This window comes from Clarias gariepinus, chromosome 23 (assembly GCF_024256425.1).
Source record: "Clarias gariepinus isolate MV-2021 ecotype Netherlands chromosome 23, CGAR_prim_01v2, whole genome shotgun sequence".
Lineage (NCBI taxonomy): Eukaryota > Metazoa > Chordata > Actinopteri > Siluriformes > Clariidae > Clarias > Clarias gariepinus.
The window spans coordinates 13340933-13366197 of record NC_071122.1 but is presented as its reverse complement, the minus strand read 5'-3'; the positions used below and the strand labels follow the sequence as shown (position 1 = coordinate 13366197).

Here is a 25265-nt window from a genome sequence, read left to right as displayed (position 1 = left end):
ACATGAGTTAGTTTTTTTTTCTTCTTCTATTACAGCGGTTAGATACATTGATGTTGCTCACTAAAAGCTTTTCTAAATCTCAGGAGGCTCTCCTTGCATGTCATTTGGAAGATTTAGACACCATTTCCATTAAAATTTTACAGTTTAAAATTTTTTCAATGTTCTTCATGTTCCAATCATCATAATTACCATTAATTACTAAACCACACTCGTAGCTAATTTACATTTAGTGAAAGCAGAGCCCATAGAGACGAAAAGCTCAAAATGATGACTAAATTTTGTATCAGTGCCTCCGCAATGCAGGTAAATTCTGCCATTTAGCCCCAGCATACATTTCTACTTATTTTTTTAAGATGCTATTTTCTTTGTGTTAATTGAGTAGCTATAGTCTTATGTAGCTTAATTAAAGTATTTCTTGTGTATTGCTTTTTTAAAGAAATTAATGTAAAACTGCAGTTGAAACAAACAAGCAATTTAATCATGGTAGCAAGTTTTATGTAATTCAACATAAAAATCGTTAGGTATATGATTTAAAGTCGATCATTGGCTGTTTACATCGCCTCAATGCAAATTTATTCAAATAAAAAAAAAGACTAAATATATTTATAATTTTTCTCAAACAAGTAGATTTTTTTGTTGTTGCAAATACCAAATTTCTTGATTGCAAACAATTTAGAAATTTAGAAATGAGGCATAATGTCTTTTTAGGAAATATGTCATAATTTTTATTTTACATGATGCTAAACTGATATCCCATTTTTTGATGCTGTATTCGGTTAAAACATGCATGTATCCTGTCAAATATCTTACTACTTATTTAGTGATTCATCAGTAATTCTTCTGTAATTGTAGTGAATATAAATGGCATGCATGAAAACTATAATTCAAGACCTGTCCACAGTCCTGGAGGTTTAAGGGGTTAATTTGTGAGTGGGCTGAATATGACACACTATGTGTGTTTCCCAGAGCTACGATGCCCAGGAGGAAGGTAGGAAGGAAGAGAGGCTCCTCCCCATAAATTTTTTATTAATCTATTCTCAAGTCCCTGGAGGTCACACTGAGGAGAAAAAAAAGGGAAAAGGGGGCTGGGGGACAGGAGAAGGGAATGCCATCGTTAATGAGTAGAGGAGGGGTAGCGCCCCCGCTTATCTATATTCATTGGAAACCCCTATTGCAAACTGCAGTACGACACAACTACGTAGGTCATGACGCAGCAGAGTACGAAGGGGAGGGGGAGAGTGTGTATGTGTGTGTGAAAAGGGAGAGGGAGGGGACGTAAGAAAGAGAGGAGGCTGAGGCAGAACACGAGCATCTCTCGCTCAGGCTGTCAGAGCTCAGGCAGGCAGAGAGCTCGAGGAAGAGGAAGCAGCATTTAGTCCTCAATACGACATCTATTTCAGTAAACCCTTGCTAGCAGGAAGTTGTATGGTATAGTGTTTCAGGAAGCCCACATACATAAACACCTGAGCAGCTCTTCATCAATCTGCACCGAGGTTTAACCTTCATCAGACGCAGCTATGAACTTCCTGCGCCGTCGCCTTTCTGACAGCAGCTTCATTGCCAACCTGCCCAATGGCTACATGACCGATCTGCAAAGGCCTGATCCTCCTCCACCTCCTCCACCCAGTGCATCTTCTCAGCAGGCTCCATCCTCTTCTCCTGGTCCAGCTACAGCTACTGCTCCACCTCCCACTGCTCCGTCTGCCTCTCCAGCCCCTGAGCGCCGGACCCAGGCTGCTCCATCCAGCTCGGGCTTCTTTAGCTCCATCACCAATGTGGTGAAGCAGACGGCAGCCTCAGCGGGATTGGTTGAGCAAAGCTCTGCTCAGTCTTCCAAGAAGTTCAAGGTGCTCCTGGTGATAGATGAACCACAGAATGAATGGTTAGTACTTCCCATACTATGTTTAGTATGCAAGGTTGGGTTTTTTGCATTCTCGTGATCTCTGCTCGTAAATGACCTTTGAGAGGGGTGAAGTGGATTAAAAGCTTTGCAGGACAAGATGGCTTCAGATGCCCTTCGGCTGTTTGCATGAAATAAGCAATATAGTTTGTAAGAATGCTCTACTTAAGCTTAACAGATAAAAATTAACTGTGATGTTACATGTTGAGAGTGATAAATCTTGTGAAAATGTAACATTTGATGATTTATTTAGTGCTTGCTTGATGGCTTTAAATGCCTCCAGGCTTTTTCAATGAAATAATCTTATAAAATTGTATGCAGGGAACTTACATTTGCTTAAATGTTGTTGCCAATAAATTCTCCTTGATTGGGTTGAAGAAAATGTAAAGAGGGGTGGGGTGGAGTAGTGGAGAGTTCACACTGAGATCAATCCTGGTCAATTGGATGCTTGTCTCTCATTGGCTGGTAGGTTATTAGAAAAACAATCTCTTGGAGCTGCTTACTATGCTGTAATTGAACTGCAGCATAGCTAAATGTGATATTACAATTAAAAAATATGTTGTCCAAGGAAGGTAACTATAACTGCACAACAAGAAACACTATGTTGTATCCTATTATTGGTGATCATTAGAAGAAAGCCAGTCATCTGTCAGTCCAAAGAAACATAAACGAATGTCTTTTCCTTTTGCCACTATTGATTTTTCCTTCATGGATAATTGTAGAGAGCTTTCTACAAGATTGATTGAGCTAGCTTGCCTGCTTTCCTGGAGTAATCTCTACTGGGGTCTTTGAAGCATCCTTTTTTAATTTTCCATTAATGAAAACTGCGTAGTGTATGCGTTTCAGTTACATTTGAATAATATGGACCTGCAATCAACATTTTTGAGTCTTGCATTTAATACAGCTGCAATTTTATAAACCTCACATGCATTTATGCTTCGATTTTCTTTTTAGGAAAGATGTTTGATCTCAACAGGTGCAAGCATGCATCTGAGTTATATTCTCAGAGAGACAGACAGAGTCTAAAGGTGCCAGAATGTTCTGGGAATAAATACTATAACACTATACATATTGACATGCCTTTTATAACCCATCATTACACCAATGCATTTATTATTATTATTATTATTATTATTATTATTATTATTTGTATTATTATTATTATTATTATTATTATTAAAATATAAATAAACAGTACTGTTTTGATTCTTATTTCAGCACAGCTCTGTGTCTGATTAGAGCTAGAAATGCTTTGATTTACTCTCCCTATAAAATGGCTCTTGGCTGGATTGCTGTGTCCATGAACATTGCCAGCAGTTTGTTTACATAACTGCAATGTCATCTCAGGATTTCAAGGTAGTAGTGCTTCTCCGATATAAGGATCCCTTTTCCATATCTACAGTCATGTTTTGATGCCACTATTTTCATTAATTTAATTCTGTACCAGGTAAAAAAAACAAAACCTCAATGGATGTTATGAGGTTTGAAGGTGAAACCTTTGCTCATTTTTTAGTCACTACCCTTGAGTACCTCCTCCATGTTGATGGAGATGGACAGGGCTCTAGAGGCTTGGTCATGTGATAAAGTGATAAAAAAAGGATACGGTGAATCATCATGCTCAGCCTGGGGCACGCTGCATCTGTGCCGACTGTGTACCGTGTGGGAGGATAAATGCACAAGCATGTGCGTGTGCGTGCGTGCGACTCTAGCCTGTGCACAAGTGCATATGAGTGGGAGGGGGGGAGGGGGGAAATCGGGAATTATTCTCTCATTTTGTGTTCATCATGTGGATTAGCCTTGACGTGAATGTTGACATGCAGTCTGCTTTTATTTGCGTCTCTTTTGGTGTACACAGGGAGCAGGTGCTGAGGAGGAGCCTGTCTACCTCAACGTATCCAATATAACATAATTCAATGAAGGGTGTTTTTTTCTTTGAATTTTATAATACCTAGCCGTAATTTTCAGACATATCATTTCTCAGCCCTATTCGTGTAAAGGTGAACGAATAGCTCCGAACTGGTTTGCTGGCTCTCAGGCTGATATTCATCTGTTTTTCCGAACATTCATCATTTCGGGAGTTGATACTTAGCCTTAATTAGTTTTTGCTCTAAATTGAGTGTGTGTGGAAAAACAAAAGAAGTCATGAACCTCATTTAGGAATGAAATGCATGAGTGATGGATGGACATTCTGTGGTTTGTCAACTGCTTTAAAACCCTTAGTAAGGCCAGGTTAGCTTTTTACTTTGTAAAATGTCCAGTTCTTAGTTGTATTCTGCATGCGTCACTACATCCAGATACATTTCTGCATCTCTATAACTCTAGTTATTGACTATATCTCCAGTCAATGGTCATTTCATCATTTCAAAAAGCATTTCAGAACAAACACAGCATACTGACAGTTTGCGACTGCTAGCCTACAACAGGCAGAAGACCACATCCTGCTCTGCAACTGACAGGCAGTGATGGGAATCTGACACTACAGTGAGCACAGTGTGGAAAGACCAGGTGATGTTCAAACCTCTCTGGAACTCCTCATCTGGCAACCCCCGATAAACCCGACATTTTATGACCTTTTCATCTCTAATTCTTTGAGTTTTGCATAGCTACATATAGCAACGCAGTCACACTTACAGCTACACCTTTATGTTTATCTGTTCTGTCCAGTATTTTAAGTTTAATGCCCATATAACATGTGATATACATAATACTTTGCCTGTGTGTGCTTTTTTTTAGAGCTTGTGTTTGACGCTTTACTGGGCAGCTCTATGTCAGTGTCTGCTACTGAAATGACTCTGTCACCTCTGATGAAAAACCTATTGTAAGAAGCTATTAAATCACCCTGTTTCTTTCACTGTTGCTACATGGAATCGAAGAAAGGAAAAGCACACTACAGCCTCCATGCTGTTAACTCTCCATAAGGGAAATAAACCAGGCACATAACATATTAAATTTATTTCAACTACCATGCGGTGACCTGACTAGGCTACATTTTACTGTATGTACTGTACTTCGACAAGAAAGTCATCACTGAAGCAAGAGGAATACAATTGGGAAGCTGAATAATGCAGATTTCTTAGATGTTTTTTGGAAGTATATTTGAGCTAGGCTGGTTCGTGCATGTTTGTCCATCAGCTTTTGAAGTCAGTGGTTATGTTTGCATGGACAATATTTTTCAAATCAACTGAAATTATCAATTACATCAATGATGATCTGATAATGTGCATTTACATTCAGAAAGGATTTAAACTTTTCTGACATGCATAAAGTTGTTCAGCCTGTTCTAAAGCATTTAATCTAACTGGAAATAAAACCAAAAAAGTATTTTCTTTAACCACAGTATAACTTTAGGTTAGGCTTCCCCTATTTTTTAGATTAATCCCACCATCTGTTATGATTGTTTACAATAATTCAGTCTCATCTATAATTGGTTAGATGTTAAATAGTGAGCCGATCAGTGCTAATTCCATATATTTTTTGCAACAAGAGAGAAATAATTAAAAAAATGACTAAAAATGTTAACATGGCTAATATTTCCCTCATAAAAAAAGGCCTACAATGACCTTCTCATTGGAGGCTGCTCCATCAGAGTTGTTTACATGATGCATTTTTATTTCCATTAGGCTCCTGTTATGATCATTATTGAAATCATGAGGCTCATGTAAATGCACTGATGTGATTCAGGTGTCACCAGCAAAAAACACTAACATAAATCAGTGATGTTTATGCTTCAACAGCATCAAGGCAATAAGGAAACATTGTTATCGATACATTAATTAACTTGTAATCAACATCATAATCCTCATCAACATCATAATCATCATTATTATCCTGATCTAAGATTTCACTGGAGACCATAATGAAGGATGTCCAATTTAAAAGACAACATAAGGACAGGCATTTCCTTAACTACTGTATCTTGATCATGAATTAACTGAAGCAGCTCTGCATGTTTCATGGCATCCCTCAAGGTTATTTCAGGGAGATGTTGTTTCAGCCGCTGTCATCTTTGGCTTGCTTGCCTGTCTCTGTACATATTCTTTCTTTTAAAGCTGCATTGTAAAAAAGTCTCTTTTTATTAGTGGTATACAAACAAATCAGAGTTTGTATAATTGCAACTTCAGGGTCCGGGTTCGATTCCTGGCTCTGGTCTGTGTGTATAGTTTGCATGTTTTCCCTGAGCTTGGTGGGTTTTCTCTAACAGTCTCTAATAGTCAAAGACATGCAAATTAGGTTAATTGGCGTTCCCGAATTGCCTTAGTGTGTATCAATTACTCTTCTGTCTAGATGTACCATATGAGTATGGATGACTTCCAAACATTTGTTGTTGTTTTTTTCTGCTAAGATAATAGCCCAAAAGGTTGCATGTTTTACCCAAAATCTAAGCAAAGATAAAATATTTAATGTATATTCCAGTGAGAACTCAGCCATGAAAAACTAACATCATTAACCTGTTTTGTCTGGAGCTCATATATCCAATCAAGCCTTTTAGCCTCATTGACATTAGTGTGAGAATGTTAAACTCTGGATGATTAAGAGTGCCACTTTTCTTAACCTTTATAGCCAAGACAAATCTGGTTAATAGCTTTAAGCTTATGCTCCATGTTCATTCCTTTTATCTTTGTGTTTATTCGTTAATCATCATCACCATGGAGATATGAAATTCTATAGAAGGTGTACAATCATAATGCTCTTTTAGATCCTATAATTACATCATGTTACATATAATGTGTTACTTCTAGTGATGTGTTTTACCCTGGCAACTATTTCTGTTATCCCCTTTTCATTGTATTATCTCATTTACAAGCATACTTGAAAGTAGGGCTGGTACTGTATACCACTAAAAGATCCAGTGATGTGGTTGTGGCAAAAATGTTACTCTGTTTCAGAAGAGTCGAAATATTGTCCTTCAGCAAGAAAAGAACAGAAAAAAACGAGAAGGAGATTGCTAAAACTATTAAAATTGGATTAGGAACTGTTAAATGCATTATTAAAACCTGAAGGATAGTGGTTAACTATCATCTTCTTTGAAGAAATGTGTTTGGGAAAAAACATTTTAAATGACTATGATGTGATTATGATGTGAACTCAAATAATAAAAAATAACAACAGTGGAAGTCACAGCTATGTTTAATAGAAAAAGTAGGAACAGAACTCAATGGATTGGAACTAAATTGCTGTGTAGTCTTAAGAAAAACGGCCTTGAAAAAAGGCCTTGATTTCGAAAAAATGGACTGTGAAGCATTAAAAAAAGGTCATATTGTCAGATCTGTCCAGATTTATCCTGTTGTGATGGGCACACCAGGGTAAGAAGAAAGGCAGCTGAAGTGGTGTACTGTATCCTTCGTGTCCAGTGCCTGCTGTACAAACCTGTGTGGGCACTGTTATCATCTTCTGTTAATTAGGTCTAGGTTCAACAACGTTGTGCCAAAACATAAGGTCAGCTAATAACCTGAATATACTAAATAACCAGGTTTTTCCAAGTTGACAATGGTAGGATGCATCAGGCTTGAATTGTGAAAGAGTGCTTCAGGAAACATGAGACATTATTTTTGGATTGGCCACAACAGAGTAAACCAGACTAAAAATCTTTGGGATATGCTAGAAAAAATATATACACAGTGGTTCGACTCTTCCATCAACAATACAAGATCTTGGTAAGAAATTAATGTAGAAGCTTATTGAAACAATGCCATGGCCATAATCAAAGCAAAAGTTGGTCACAGGAGTGTGTGACTTTCTGTTTGGCCAGTCAGGATGTATACCAGTTAGGTATTTGTAGCCTGTAAAGATCCTCAATCTTAATATTGAAAAATGAAAACCATGGAACGTGTCTTTGACCAAAACTCATATTTATCTTAAATCAAATTATCAGTGACTTGCTCGTCTGCTTTTCTAAACTGGATCTTTCTTTTTCAAAACATTGACTGCGCATATGGGCCCGAAGCTAAAAACCTCCTCAGTGTGTTAGCATATGTTGTTTTTATAGCCACTGCTGATTGTGTTTAGAACAATAACGTTCAGAGCTGTCATGTTTCTTATGCTTCAATTTTTTAAAAGGCACCCTCACCCACCCAGTTTCACCACATGCTAACAATCATCTTCAGTATCCTGGAGTTTTTGCCCCACTGAGTTAATAATTTTTTTTTTTTTTTTTAAATTGGTAAAAATAAAATTAATTAAAATTAAAATCCTAGACATCTCAGACAACCCCAGAGTTGTCTCGCATGTTCATAATAACCTAATCTTTCAGCAAATTTAGCTAAGAAAACGAGCTAACCTAGCTAGCTAGCAAACATAGCCTGTAAATTGTTGTTTTTTCAGTTATTTTAAACCAATAAAGTATATTTTTACACAGATTACTGATTTATTTGCTAACCTTTTTGCAGATCACAGATTGAAATGTAACTTTGTATTGTATACAAATCTGATCTGCCCTGCTGAAAAATTATGTTAAAAAAGCTAGTTTGTTTTAGGCTGTAGGATTACTAGCAAACTGCAGGAGGACATTATCAATGGAGTTCAATGGAGTGCTGAACCAGTATTACTCTTACACCTGAATATAAATTCTTTTTAATATATGTAACTTCCAAGATAACACTAGAAACCAGGAAGTCAAGGAGCAGGCAGTACATTCTGTGCCCTTAGTCTCCAGATGAAGGTCTGGATAAAATTTGACCTTTTGTCCTTTCTTAGTACTGGTGCAGCTTTGATCCTGAGGACACTATCATTGTTTCAAGCAGCTTTATTCCTCACCTACAGCGCACTGAGAAACACTGCCATTATTCACCAGTGGCCTTTCCTTGAAGTTGTACACATGTACACACACAAAAACATCACAATCCACAACAGTGATGGTTCATACTATAGACAGTGTATTAATTTTTTTTTTTTATCAAAAAAGTGACCATGTCACTGCAGTATATGTATGGAAATCTTTGGGACACCCTGTAATCTGGATCCATAGGCATATTTCCTTATATGAAATTTACAACTTTTCATTTTATTTCAAACTCAAGGTAGCTGTTAAACTAACAACAGAAAAATTAATAGAACCAGACCCACCACTTGACCTTTTTTCTTTGGAGTCATCTGAAATCAGTAGTTCTATTTTCCAGTTAATGGTGGCACAGTGGCTTAGTGGTTAGCACTGTCGCCTTTCACCTCCAGGGTCAGGATTCGGTTCCCGTTTCAGGTCTGTGGTCGTGGAGTTTGCATGTTCTCCCCATGCTTGGTGGGTTTTCTTTTGGTACTTTGGGTACCAAGGATATGTAGGTTAGGCTATTTGGTATTCCCAAATTGGCCGTAGTATGAAAATGACTGGCAGCCCAGCACCTTAAGTAATACCCATCTTCAGAGTGGGGAGTATCTGTCACCCGATGTGCTGGATAGTACATGGTTAGACCAAAATACCAAACACCAAATGTTCCAGTGGACAGTCATCACACTAAAGGAGGAAATCATCTTTGTGTGCAACAACATTAGTTCTGAGACATTGATAGATGTTTAGCATTCCTAAGTATACACAAATGCTGATTAGTCAGAAGCCGTCAATTAAAAAGCATTTACTCTTAAATAATTTTCCAGCCTTTTGGGGCACCCTATATATATACACACACACACACACACACACACACACACACATATATATATATATATATATATATATATATATATATATATATATATATATATATAAACAAATTAACCTGCACTTTACCTTTAAAAAGTAAAAATAAATCTCGACAGATAAGTGTTTCCGTTTATGTGCGCAGGTGCTGTGTGTGTGTGTGTGTGTAATGTGCATGCACACACACATTACCGGAAAGACCTTTTTCAAGGAACATCGCTAATGACACTCGTGTGAGCGCGTACTAACGGAATCAAACAAACAAAACAAATGAACCTGCACTTACCCTTTAAAAAAAATCGCAACAGAGCAGAGTTTCTGTATAGGGCAGAGAGTGTGTGTCTGTATGTGTGTGGGAAGCCGAGTATATGGCTGTAAAGGTGATAAAGAAAGAGAAAAAATTGATAATTCCCCTCTATTAAGACTTTCTTTTGCTTTATACGCGCGCGCACACGTGTGTTATGATAAACAGTACACGGCGCTGTACACACACATGCTTACAAACACAAAATAAATAATAAATAAATAATAATAATATATGTTTTACGCGCACACACCTGGTCACAGTGTTATAGTAAACAGTACACGTGTGCATTGATTAAACCAGTAATAAACAATGATACTTAGTACTTGTAAATCAAGACTTGCTCATTTTTCCAGTCAAAATATATATATATAGGAATCTCATTGAAATATATACACACTGTATATATTATTCACAATGTTATAGTAAGCAGTACACGCGTGCACGGTTGATTATACCCGTAAGAGACGAACACTAAGACCCAGCAGGGGAGACGATTGCGCAGCGCAAGAGAGAGAAAAACCGTTGGCTCAGTTGTGATCACGTGACGCCTGGGATCAAAACAAGAAGCGTATGCGTGAAACAGTATACTCGGTACTTGTAAACCAATACAATGCTCGTTTTTCAAGTCTCTCTCTCTCTCTCTATATATATATATATATATATATATATATATATATATATATATATAGGATACTTTATAGACAAGTGTGTGCCTTTTCTAATTATATAACTGTATATATACATAGGTACTGGTTAGGCACAATGTTCCAGGTAAATTGTATATACAGTATACTGTACGTACCTAAGACTCATATCTGATTTCTAAGTTTACATCATTCTTCCATGAAAATTTGCCAAGTTGGCATTTGGGCTAGGACTGACTGTACCTTTTAGCCCAAAGACCCCAACCAGCCTCCACCAGCAGATCAAGTCTTTCAAACAAATTAGCAGTGTTAATTCAAGCGGACTACACCTGTATTACCTGTGTCTTTAAGGTAAAAAAACACATCTACAGCCATTTTGACCTTATTCTAGATGTTAACTAAAAGGTACAAAATAAGCCAAGTGTGCATTTTTAGGTGTGTGGAATGAGCAGTGCTTGCATTATGTAGCAAACACTACGATTAATTTTGTATACCGGCAACTCAGAAAGAGAAATATACAATACTGCTTCAACAGCATTGGAACTGTCAAAAGTAACACTATATGAATATATATATATATTATCCTACACTGCAAAATAGGACCAATTAAAAATATACAGAATTATAGAGAATTTGTGGCATTGGTTAAGGACAACTCCAGATGCACCAGTTTGTTTTATAGCAGGAAACATTACAAAAATGTATATTGAAAGAAATTTAGGCATTTTGGCAAGTATTTCAATAAAATTAAATTGTATGAAATCTAAGTTTCCTCAGAATTCTGCATTTACTGTATAAGTAGTTCACTGGAATGTTTATCTGACTTCATTCGAACCTATTCCTCTTTTGTTTCTTTCCGATGGCAAACAAATAAAACCTATTTTTAACCCATGTCCCTTTACACCAACAAAGTCAAGAAAATCAATGGATTTAAACGAGTAGGTCTGTGAAGTCACAAATGTAAATTGCCTCAGCACTGATAATTGTAGGCATTTAAAGCAGATTAAGGGATATTGTGTCTAACGCTGCCATAAACTGCCAGTGCAGTAGATAAAACAGTGTAGGTGTGCTTCCATCAATCTTTCAGCACCCACACAATCAACAGCTTGCTCATGGAAAGTGGATGACACAGTGGATGACACACGAGCTGGCTTTCAGAGCCACCCATACAGTAACATATATACACAAATGCAAGGCACTGTGATGTATGTTACACCCTTAGTTCAGTTGCATATGATTTTGATAGATGCCTATGAGTTCAGTTTTTTTAATCAGATTTTGGAAAATATTTCTAAGCTACAATGTGGTTTTCTGACAGCTACAGTAAGCTTGATTCTCCTGCAAGACAGCCATTTTAATAAACAGCAGACATGTTGTACAGCCCACTGATGTTTTATTTACAGAACTATAAACCATTTACATTTACAAAGTAATGCATAGAGGGCTAAAGATGGTCTTATGGGTTTTCAGTCATTCAGCCCGGTCATAGGTGTATGCTCATCTGATGGATTTTAGTCTAGAATACCATATTCACTTCTTCAAAGTGTTCAAAGTGAAAATGCTCTTGCTTTCAATACTAAACACAGCTGTGATTTTTACTGTTCATTTTTCTTAAATGAAGCAACTTCAACAAGCATTTAAATCATTTCCAACCACATTCATTTATGATTTTTACTACATTTCTTCTGCGAATATGACAGTTCAGCATAATCCTAGGTTTAAATGTGTTAGACAGTTTAAAACCCAATTCCAATCATTTTAGCAACATCCTTAGTTGTTTTTGTTTTTTTTACTTGATGCAAGTCAATAATTTGATACTTCTGAAACACAGTATATCTTTTACTTGACACGGTTTACATCTACTTACATGGTTGTTTCTCACTGCAGTGAAAGAAATGATAAATAAATAAATAAATAAATAAACAGCTGCCAGCTGAAACAAATTAATCACTGCAGTAATTGTCTTTTACAGGCTCTTTAAGTTTTTTTTATTAAAGACTCTTAAATACTTCCTTATTTATATACTAATCTTATTTAAAATTTTGTTTAGATGGCCAACATTAAATGCAAAATTAGTCAATGGATAGGTCCCACGAAAAACAATGCTGCACTACGTTCTGACACATTTCTATAGGAACCAGCAATAATCTATTCAGCAATTTAAGCTACAGTAGTTCTTCATTGGAGAAGGTTTTCTTTTTAACTCTGGATTAGTACTTTATTAGCTAACCAGCTGACAATTTTAGATACATTTTTTAAGTATATTATAGATCTGTGCTCTTTTTATTCCTAACTATTAAATCCATCAAGCGTTCTGGGATATCTTTTTATTAAACCTAGAAATATTGCTACACAGTGTATACAACAGGTGGCACGTGGTGTAGTGGTTAGTCTGTGGAGTTTGCATGTTCTTGCTTGCGTATGTTAATTGGTGTGTGTGTGTGTGTGTGTGTGTGCTCTTTGATGGATTGGCACCCTGTCTACCCTGGCTCATGCCCTAAATCTCCTGGGGCCCCTCATGATCCTGGGGCCCCTCATGATACAGCATAAGAGATATACAGTAGAAGACGAATTAACGAATAAATAAATAAATAAATTATGTGTATACAACATTTTAGGAATTACAGACAAAAATATGTTCAAAGCCTCATAGTAACAATGATACTAAGAATCATTTGCTTAATACCATGAAAGGAACATTTATACAGTACTTTGACATCTTTTAGAATTTTTCAAGTACATTACAGCTAGGTACACTCGCAATAATCACAAAACTCATTCCACACTCATGGTAATGCACTTTGAACTGTTAACTTGACTTTTCACATTATCCTGCACATGGCCTTGCCCATGATTGGACGTGGTTGCTGTAGCAGCCACCCGCGCGAAGGGCAAATCTGCGGACAACTGTGCAGATTTATAGGCAGGCAGAGCAGCGGACAGCTGTGGTTGCTAGGCAACCCGCCATGTTGTCAATCAGAGCAAACGCGATACACCTGTCCGGCAGGTTATTTAAACCCTCAGAAACCAGCACACTATGTGTGAACATTAGATAGCACCAGGTATGAGAGCGGTGCTCGGGAAGGGAAGGGAACTGAGAAGAAAAAAAAGATTAAGAAAAAATAAAACTAAAAGATAAACAATATATCTCACTAGAGATAAAGAAAAAAAGGTCTGGAAAAGAATAAATAATAAATACGCATTTTTCCCTTTCACAAAAGAAAGGGGAGCATATATATTTAGGTTTACACGCACATGGTTCACAAGACGCTCCCCTTTAATTCATGTGTTTGAGCTCCCCTTTATAACAACATATTCAGTGGTGTCATACTGGAGAATATCCCAATTCCACTGCAATTCCATTTTATTTTATTGCATTTTTATTTTAACTGTACATAATGAAATCTTTTTTACAGATTAAAGTTTTTCTATATTTTTTTTCTATATTTCTACATTTTTTAAATCTTTTTCTCCTACAAGCAATTCACTGCATATCATACTATGTATGACTGTGTACAGTATGTAACAAATAAAATTCGAATTTGAAATTTAAATTTAAAGCAACTCTACCAAAGTGATAAGTATGTAGTTAATGTTTAAATAATTATACAAAGTTCAAATAGCACTTAAAGTGGTATTAGTATGAAAGTTGAAGCTTTGGAAGCTGAGTGTACAGATGAGGATGTGATACAGAATAACTGCTGTGTCATTCTCTTTAGGCATAGATACAACAAAGCAAAGGGTAATTTAAAATGGCACCCCTATCAGGTATTAATTTTGTGGAATTTAGCAAAGCATTGACCAACATTTCATATGAAAGGAGGTTAAACAAAAAGTAAAAAAAAAAAAAAACCCTTGGAATATTTATTTATTTTAAAGAATGATAAGTCACTCAGGTGGTTTTCTGTTATAAATGAAATAAAAGTGGGCTAAACAGACTTTGCACTCGCATGATGTGTCGACAAGCAATTAAGATTTTTTTCCTGCTCATTTGTTTTTTGACCTGTTGTGTTGCATCAGTATTTCATGCACTTAAGAACTAGCGCCATGTCTATGGTTCTTTTGGAAAGTTGATTTAAAACTGAAACCCCTCAGAGCACAATAAACAAAATTAGAACATTTAGAGCCGTATTGATTGTTCGACTCTGCTGGATAAATAATTTACTTTGCACAGATAGGTCTGCCCTCTTCTCCATCACACCTAGTGTCACTCTGTGGAATCGCCCACGGGTCAGACATCGATCGGCAAAGCAAAGAGTTGAGAAGAAAGCATGAAGGGCAGATGAACTACTGTTGCCATGTGAGATGAAGATGGCTGATAGAGCATGCATGCTCCCTGAGCAAATGTCACGCCAAACAAGCTCCAGAGGGAGAGAGATGGCAGCGTCATGGGAAGGGAGTGTTGTGAAGTGGAGTGAAGTGCAATCCTTTTTTAGCTCAATCCCTTTGGGTAGCTTGGTAATGTTGCTAGAATGATATTACTAATATGTAGTGGGATGGTTTCCATGGGTAAATGATATGAAGAAGAGGAATTACGTGACTCATACGTGACAAATAAGCTGCTTATGAAAAATTTTTCACAAACAGCGTCTTTTGTCAGAGGCCTATACTGTATTTGCTCTGCATAGTAAGCATGATAATAAGCATGATTTGCTTGATTACAGTTTCACTCGTAATGCACAATCTCATGTTTGTATGCGTTTGACTAATGCCCATTTTAATTTCAGAAGAGGAGTTGGGAGTAAATGCATGCTTCTTTCTTTGGCGCAGCTTTTAGTCACGACACAGCCACTCCCTCTGCTCTTACTGGCAAATGCAGATGAGCTCAGCTAATGCGTGTTGGTGTAACAGAATTAGGGATGCTGCATAACTAATGAGTTGTGTGCTTTTCTTTGTGGGAGTCTCTGCCAATTTGATCTCTTAAGCTCATATAGTTGAGTCCTGATCTCTGGCATTATGGGAACTCTGTCACAGGCAGCTGTGTTTTTAGCAGCGGTAGTGAAAAATAAAGATAGTGACCTTGGATGAGCTGCGAGAACGCATGCAGAGCTTTGTCTGTGCTGTTTCAATGATGAATATCTTTCTCCCCAAGCTTTTCAAGATTTGTTGTTGGGTGTGTGTATTTTTCTTTTATAGACTCTAACCTTGGGTGGATTTAGACTGAGCAAGCCTTTTCACTGCCAGATGTGTGATATGTCTTCTGATAGATAATGCTTGCATGCTAATATTCGCAAGAATATTACTCCCGAATGGCAGGAATTAGATTTGCGAAAGCCTGTTTTTGATCAAATAAAATAGTCTACCTACTCTTAACCGAATCAAAGTCGTTCAGAATCAGCTTTAAAATCTCAAAATAAAAAAACCTTTTTTATCCGGAAAGTTGGTTTTCTATTCAAGATTCCATGCGCATTTTAAGCTCCAATGCCAGCAGCACTTAAGATGGGTTTGTGAAAAGATGTCCAGGTGCACATACATTATTTATAGAACGCAAACTCATGTCTACACTCTTTCATTTTGTGTACACCTTGTACTTTCCTCCATGCATCTCTCTCTCTTTCTCTCTCTCCACTAACCAGATAATCTTCAATCAGAAAGCTATTGTTTGTTGTATGGTGATGGCACATCCTCCAATCCTTCATCAGTACCAGCAACTGGCCAAAGGTTTGGCAGTATGTTATCAGCGTATCACAGTGAAGACATTAAGCAAGTAAAGGTATAAAAAAAAAAGAAAGTAATTAGAACGTCACTGAGTGAAATAGATCAGTAATTAAAAAAAAATCTATCATGCAGATTTAAGAGTGTAGACTTTTGTACAGCCTGTGAATATCAGGTGCTATGATACTGTACAGTGCTGCATTTCACCAGTAACTGTATTAAGACATTGGAATGACCATTATACTGTAAAAAGCAAGCTAATAAGCCCATTCAGCTGCAGAAATTGCCTATATTTAATGTGAGAAACAATAACAGCCTCTAATGACTCTCTGGAGATTAGGGTATTCAACTAAAAATTGTAAAGGTTACATACAATTTCTTGCTTACCACTGTTTGAATGCATAATTATTTTGACCGTATGGCAGTAATGTTTACTTATAAATGCTTACCTATTAAGAATAATGTCCATCAATTAGGATTCGTAAAAATAATTGGTGGCAAAGCTGCGTGTATCCCTATGGAGTTTAGTTTTCTCCAAAAACAAAAGCTCAATACATATTGTTATAAAATTGCTTGTATGGTTTGGCAACATCATTTGTATGGATGTGGCAGGACTGCAATATATGATAGCAAATGAAAACATCGTTAATGATTCATATTTATTAATTTCCATTATAAGACTGAAAGTTTTTAATATACACCCTCTAACATCTCTTTCAATTGCTTTTATTTTTTATTATTGCATGTAGTATTATGGCCAATTCATGTATGAAAATGATTATTCATTCATCCAAAACCACTATTTCACAATTTGGGTCATTGAATATGCCTTTCCTCCAGGAAAGATAAAACCTGGTCATTTAGTACATTCAGGGAGCCAGCTGACTTGATTTTATTGCCACGTAACATTGCTGAGCCTAGACCAGACCAACTAAAGCAACCTCAAATCATAACACAGTCTGCAGAGCAATGCTTCATCCACTTCCCTTTTTACCCTAATGCACCCATCGCTCTAAACTCACCAGACAAGACCCTTTTTTATTGCTACAAAGTTCAATCTTTATGCCGCTAAAGCAAATTGAAGCCTTTTAGTCTAAATAGTCCCATTAACAAACAGTTTATCCTATCGCAACACAGCTGTTTAGCCCAATCCTGTGATTTTCTGACACACTGTGTGTGGAAATGCCCTTTCTTTCACTTTTAAACTGGTTATTTCTATTGTTGATTTTTTTTTTAATTCTCTTATGATGCCACCTTTAACATAAGAACTTTTAGTTTTTGAGTGCATTTGTTTTTCTATCTGTATGCAAGCTGTGTTCTAGGAACTGCCGGGGTTGCGCATATGTTGATTTAGTATTCTCTCTATGCTTTTTCATTATTCAAACTTTTTTCACTTTTTGCAAAAGGTTACAAATACTGACTTTAATAGATTCTGTTCAATCGCGCTTTATGCTTGACTGAATAGCAGCAGGGAAGAAACTAATTAAAGAGGCACAGGATCACACTGCACTGTCGTCTATCAGCTCTTAATTAAATAGTTGCAGGAAAGAAGTAGCAGACTAGTGCTTTGCTTGGAGACAGGCGCTTGCAAGTTAGAGTACACGACTGGAGGCGCCGGCTGCAAATGTTTCATTTCAGTCAATAGCATGAAATAAGTGTCATTGAGCGATAGTTATGAAATAAAAGAATTTATTTTACAATTGTGCACCCACGTGTACGTGCCTTTATTTGCTGTTTGAAATATGAACAGTGCAAAAAATCCTGATGTTTATGCATTAAATGTGTAACCTACCCAATCGATTAATATAAACATGCACTAGTAACATTTACATTTTTTCATTTAAAAGATGGATGAATACAGTAGAAACCCCAAAAATTAAAGTTTGGTAAGGGCATTAAGAACTGTCTGTACATACTGATTCATTATTACCTACTGCTTAGTTTACACTGCTTTCATTTTCACTCATTAAAGCCCTATTAAGAACTGAGAAAATCCAGTTATGTAAATATAAATTAGATGGATTAGGTGAAACAAACATTTGCTTTATTATTATTAGAAGTAGTAGTAATAGTAGAGCGACACAGTGGCTTAGTGGTTTGCACTGTTGCCTTGCACCTCCAGGGTCCAGGTTCAATTCCCACCTCAAGCTCCATGTGTGTGGAGTGTGCATGTTCTCCTTGTGCTTGGTGGTTTTCATCCGGGTACTGAGGTTTCCTCCCACAGTCTAAAGACATACAGATTAGATTAGATTGACTAATTGGTGTTTCCAAAATTGCCTGTAAGTGTGTTCATAGATCACTTACCACAAATTTACCAGCTCTAGTCAACTAGAGGTTCTACTAGAGCACGCTGCAGTTCGATGTAATGCAGCAGCATGCCCCTGGTTCTTCATGGGTTCTTGGAGGGTTTCTTGAATAATTAATGGTTCCAAATGTTTTAAAAGGGAAACCCTGTGTTTTAGGGTTCTACATAAAATCTTTAGGAGTCCCTCAGGGTACAACCAAAGAACCCTTACTGAACCCTTACTCATAAGCTTGCTGAAATAATAGTACATCTCCCTACTGCCTAATTTTGTTACATTTGTATAAAAGCAACATTTAAGTTAATTTTAGCAAATTAATTGATATTCAATTAATATATAGTTTAATTAAATAACAACCTGCTTTTAAAATGCTTCAACCTTTCAACACACTCTTATATTGACCATTTAGGCTTATCATTTATATCCAGAAGGTTTGTCAAATTGCCCATATTGGACAAAAAAAAAATCATGAAATTTTTAAATATTTTTAAATGTAAAAAAAATATTGCAAAAAGTGTTGTTAGTATGGATATAAGAAAAGATCAAAAATATCTGTGCAGCTTTGCTGGCTTCAGATCTTTCTTGTTTTATCACTGGCATTTGTGTGCAAATTTATTCTTATTCAGATGAATTCATAGCCTACAGCGCTGCCTTCCTGTGTGTCGAAGAGCCAAAACTATTCATTTTGTTAATCGCTTAAGTCAGCTTTGCCAACTGAAAACAATCTTTGTAAAGTGGAGGAAAATGTCAGCCAAGAAACTACAATGCAAGTAACAACACTTCTAACATGAAGGTCAACTGCACATTTTTAAAATGACTTGCAGTTTGTGGTGGCACTTTTGGTTGGTGCTAATTATTTGGCTAAATATGTCGTATTGGACCTCCAGGGTCTGGGTTTGATTCCCGTCTCTGTGTGCATGGAGTTGTGCATGTTCTCGTCGTGTTTGGTGGGTTTTCTTTGGGTACATCTCCCACAGTCCAAAGACCTGCAGATTAGGCTAATTGGTGTTAGTGCCTGTAGTGTGTGAATAAGTGTGTGAATGAGTGTGTGTGCCCTGCGACGGATTGCCACCCTGTCCTCACTAAGTCTCCTGGGATAGGCTCCAGGCCCCCCGTGACCCTGAATACAGGATAGAGCAGTATAGACAATGAGTAAGTGAGTTGATTAAAAGAACTACACTTAACTGAAGAACTTTAAGAACCATTACTGACATAAAGCAATTATTGGAAATGAATGAATTTTTTCTACATGAAATGTAAGAAGCCACAATTTTCCACTGCAGTGGAAGAAAATACATGATTGTAGTCTATAATTAATGTTGTTCAACAATTTTTTAGAGTTAAACTACAGTATGTGGGAATGGTTGTATAAACCAAAATGAACTAAACATTTATCGCTGATTTAAAAAAGGTTCAGGAATGCTTATTTTTTCCAATTCACATTCATAAATAGATAAATGCTAATTATCCATAAATTAGGTGCGCGCACAACAGCTGCATTGTGTTTGGTGATGTCCCCAAACTCCATAAAAAAGGGCTAAGTTCACTGAGTGAAAAGGACAAATGGCTACTAAATGCCAACAATAAATAAATAAATGAATGAATGAATGAATAAATAAATAAATGAATGAATTCGTTCCTTAATTTACTCACTCATTTAATTACTCATACACTTATTCGCTTATTTATTTAATCAATAATTTACTTACTAATTCACTAAAACAGAAGTCAAGCTTAATAATTAACAAAACTTAATAGCTCACTACATCATTTACATGTTTACTCATTCGCTCATTCAATTGTTTACTCACTCGCGCATTCATTCACTTACTTATACAATAATTTACAGTACACCTGCTAACCCATACATTTATTTACCCTTTCACTCATCTATCAACAGCAGTAATTACTAATGTACAGTAAATAAAAAAATATTTTAATAACTGTTAATAGTCAAACATGTAAAGGTCAAAATATCCCCACAGGCAATATGCTTTTAGGTTATAGATCAACTCCAGCTAATTTAATGAAAATGACACGAAATATCATCTTATAGTAAGCTGTATTATATAAGTGTAGCTTATTTAAGTTCAATATATTTATACTGTATTTTACAGTAATTCTGAGTTTTATCGAAATGGCTATTTTGTTATAAGAATATTTTTTAAAAAGCAAGATTATGTAAGTTAGATCTTTTAATCATATGCTTTTAAATGCATGTAAGTTACAGCAGCTAGATTGCCAAGGTTTAACCACATGACCTTAAATATATAATGACAAGCAATACCTATATAGCAAACATTTATTTTATTCATTTTAAGTACCTCATGATTATATAAAAAAATATCTCTGGAATAACAAGAAGAGCAATTACTTCTCTAACCATTCCCCCATCTCTGCTTTGAGGTGTCTAATAGGCTACTGTAATGCTTCCACTATATAAGCATTGGTTTACATAAGCTTGGTTTTATTCCATCCCATGCTGTTTTCGTGTTCCACAGATCCACCATGGGGGCTGGTCTTTTTTTAAACTGACCGTGTCTGTCTCTTGGAGCGATCCAAGTGAACTTTTAGGTTCCACTGATTTTTGATGCACCATCATGCCCTCTGGAGAATACTTCACACAGTGGAGAGCTTCTGAAAATAACCAATAAAGAAGAAAATGTTGTCTCACCTCGGGAAAACAAAACAATGTTTGAATATTGTTAGATTTTTTTTATATCTTTCTCCACTTTAAAAAAGGATTAAAGCATCTCAGCTAAATGGAGACGCAACTTCAAGACTATAAAAACAATCCTGTTATCTAAACTGAACCCCAATAACAGAGTTCATACAGTATAAGTGGTTATTACTTTCCCCTTGGCTTATGTAAAGTACAGTTACAAACTAAAACCACCTAATATTCAAGGCATATAGCCATCTCATCATTTGGACACTTTAGCCAAATCGCTCTGCCTAATCGGCTGAAAGCTTTGTTTCAGTCAAAGCCTGTTACTTATGTAAATGCCAAACATCAAGGTTATAGCTTTATTCAACCACTGAAGGCCAACAGAAAAAATGGCAATGCTGCCGTCCAAATTGTGGATATTAATGCCAAGAGGGCCAGATGGCACCCGCTTCAATTCATTTACCGGCGCCGCAGGTTCAATACTGTAGATATGTTTACTGGTTTGGAATTTGATGGACCTCTGAGGTTTTATTATGCCATACATCTATTCAAATGCACGTGTTTTCTTTAGATCTAATTATTGTCCTTTTATGAGATTTTATGCTGCAACAAAATAAATCAGTACGTACAGTAAATTATCTTTATTAACAGGACTAATTTTAAACTTGCCTCCAGATGCTTTGTCTACAGTGACAATGGGGAGGTTAGTACTTGCTGTTCACTCTTTTGGCAACAAGGTTCAGAATCCTAAATCTTGCAATATGATGAGCTCTCCACTTCAGATTGCCAAACTTTAAATTCCAGTTTCTGGGGGAAAAGACATTTGAGACTAGTGGTGTTCTGAAAGATTCCCACTGCAGTGATCAGTGCACTCTGTTCGCATTCTTTATACTGCTCTGCTAAAGGTTATGGTATTTCTAAAAAGGAACTACTATGCGGGCTAGCTAGCTAAGTAGCTTTTTGTTGATATTTTGCTATGTGTGTCTTGTTATTCTCTAACTCCTTGGCTTAACGTAGGCACTTGCTAGATAGACATATGGTAATTTCTGCAACACTAGCAAAGCTAGTGATAGTGAAAAATTATCCATTAACCTTGTTTTAATGGTACTAACAATTTTCATATTTGTTGGTACAAAAATAATAATCAGCTCTCACATGATGCAATAGAAAAAAGTAAATTTTTCATGTAAATGAAAAATAAGTGTCTCAGGACATCATAGGGTCATATCCAGATTATGCCTCACCATCCCTGGTTGGTATTTGTCATGTAATTGATGAGAGCTACATATTGACCACATGAATATGTTTTCTCTAACAGTTTCAAAGAAACACATTATATGAAGCATTATTACACAAAGTGCAAAAACCATGTAGGTCAAAATCATCCATGAGATATAATAGTCATTTATTCATTCATCTGTAGTGACTGCATTATCCTGACCAGGGTCATGGTGAATCCAGGACTTATCTTGAAAACACTGGATGTGTGCTTGGAATGCATAATTGATGGGACTCTGGATGATTGCAGATAATCATTCACACACTCATTTATAACGTTTTTGTTTTTGCATAACCAATCCAACTACTGGCATGCTTTTTGGAGGTGTCATACAGTAAAACTCACACACAGAGAGCATTTGTAACCCCACAAAAACAACCCAAGGTGAAAATCGAATCCCCCCCCCCTCGTTATAATCGTGTGTTTTGATATTTTTGTACCAGACTGAACTACTGTATATCTGCCAAGAACCTGCTTAAACCATGAAAGTCTTTAGAATATGATTCACATTATGTAACACTACTTCCCTGACTCAGCCTCAGTGAGTGTAATTCAGAAACATTTGCTCCTCTTCGTCTTCATGGGAGAGAAATGAGTTTTCCCCTTCAGTGGAGCTGCACACCGAGAGCTCCTTTAATGCTTTTACAGTGTTCATGAACTGAAAATGGAAATGATGGTGTAGCCATTCTTTGTCACAGCTCTGTAATAAATATCTGATGTCATCGTAATAATAAGTATGGCTGATAAAGTAATAAAGGCTGCTGATGAAGGATCGCCTGCTAGGTCTGATTTCTATTACATTTTTTTTGCTCATTTTGCAAGTGGCATAAATTAGAGTCATGCATGGTTAGGAACTGGTGAATAGCTGAAGTAAAAACAAGCATAATATTTTTTTGTGGTGGGTTATAGTTACCCAGGTTAGTCACAAAGCTTTAGGTCAGTCTATGATAAATGAAACCATTAAAGATTATTTGCAAAGGATATGCTTATACACAAATTATTAGGATAAACTGAATGAGTGTCAGATGCACATATTATTAGTCTCCTGAACATGTAAGGTAAAAGAATGGCATAATTGGCATGTTCTGTAAGGAATAACAACACATGATGCAGCATGCTATTATAGTAAAGTTAAGCTTCCATTGAGTTAAATGCATTAGTAAAAAACTGCTTATAAGCCTTTTTCCTTTCATGTCTCAGCCTATGTGCTTTAAAAACATTACCTTCTTTCCATGAGAGAAAAATGATTTTTCCCCTGCTGTCATTTTTTTTCACAGGACATGCGAACTGGATATGAAAAAGTGCCACCATTTCTTATCACATCTCTGTTGAATGTCAGATATGTCATGTCAAGTGGCTCAAAATGAAATCACTCAGCTTCCTAAAACTTATTCCCCCTTGCAAAATAGAACTGAAATGATTTGATTTATTGCCTACTGTTCACTGTTCATGAAGGATTACCTGCTCAATCCCTTTCAATAACACCAGAGAACAAATATAAACTTAATAGGCTTTAAAATGTTAAGCATTGCATGAAAAACATCATTACTTAACCATTAAGAGGAAAATAGGTCAAGGAGTAATGTGAAACTTTATGGATAAAAAGGATCATTCTTGCTTGCTATGCAAGGGATATGTACAGCATGAGGTCATACAGAGTAATTTTTGTCCTCAAATGACTTTAAGGACAAATTCCCTCTTTTTTTTCCTAGTCTTTAATTTACCATAAAGACTCTGGATAAATCTTTATATAGATTAAGGTTTAGTATAATACTGTACATAGAAAACCCTTGCTGATAATAGATTTAAAGTAGGACATAAATTGTCAAAATCATTCACATGGTGGATTCTTTTATCTAACGCAAATCGCAAATGAGGCAGGATTCATGAGCGATAGTGGTGCTGTAACACTTACATTTCCAAGAACTGACAAGAAGCAAGGGCCCGTATATACATTGCAAGGCCAAAATACGATTTCATTCAATGCCCATTGCTCTGGAATAAAACCACACGTTCTTTTCTTGAAAGCTTCAAATTCCAATCTTTATCCTCCTTAGCAAATTTAAGCCTTTTTTCTAATGACCAAAACAGTTTTGGAAAAAAAGTGTGCTTTTTAACAAAGAAACAATGCACAAACATTTTATAACAACTTGTAATACTCATTTTAAAACGGCCAAAACAATATCATCTTTGAAATATCATCTCTCCTGGTAGAAGAATATAATATAATATAACTTGTTATTAGATTAGTGTTCTCAACAAGTGCAATTATAGATCTGAACATCAGATGTATTATTCTTTAATCGGTTTGTTGTTGTTGGTAGGTTGCTTATAATATTGAATGATGTATTTATTTAAGCCATCACTTCCAGTCCTAGAGTCCAGCATAGACTTTTTTTTAATATACTTACCAAACCTTAAACGAAAAAAAGTGGTTGATCAGACAAAAAGTGTTTGATCTGTGCCCCTTCAGAACTAGAATTCATGACTTTATTGGTGAAGCAGATCCTGTAATAAACAAGGACTCCAAAGAAAACTATATTCATATAAACCTAAGCTTAGCCAGTCATCCTGTAGTGTAAAAGCATTACAAATATACAGCACATACTGTAGATGCTCTGCATGCTTCCAAAAAAAGCTTAAGGCTATTATGTGGACCACTCTACTAGCCACACTGCTGCGCATTGGATATGCTGTCCAAGGAAACATATAAAAACCAAAGGTTGGTAAATTTCTTATAGTTCTCCCCCATGGGCAAGACATTGGACTGAAGCTCTGCTAGTAAAGACTAATGTGTTGAGTGTGAATTCAAACTGTGTGGTGTGCGTTTCATTTCTGGGGGTCAGTTTCTAGCGAAAGAACAGAAGGTGTTAAAGATAAAA

The 25265-nt window shown here is 36.3% G+C and overlaps 1 protein-coding gene across 1 annotated transcript in view; it reads left to right on the top strand.

Annotated features, from left to right (window-relative positions):
* Positions 1-1303: 1303 nt before the first annotated feature.
* syn2b (synapsin IIb) overlaps positions 1304-25265 on the top strand; it is a 65846-nt gene continuing 41884 nt past the window's right edge. The window contains exon 1 of the mRNA XM_053484488.1: positions 1304-1882. Coding sequence (XP_053340463.1) covers positions 1518-1882 — 365 coding nt within the window. The 5' untranslated portion in view covers positions 1304-1517. The remainder of the gene's footprint in view (positions 1883-25265) is intronic.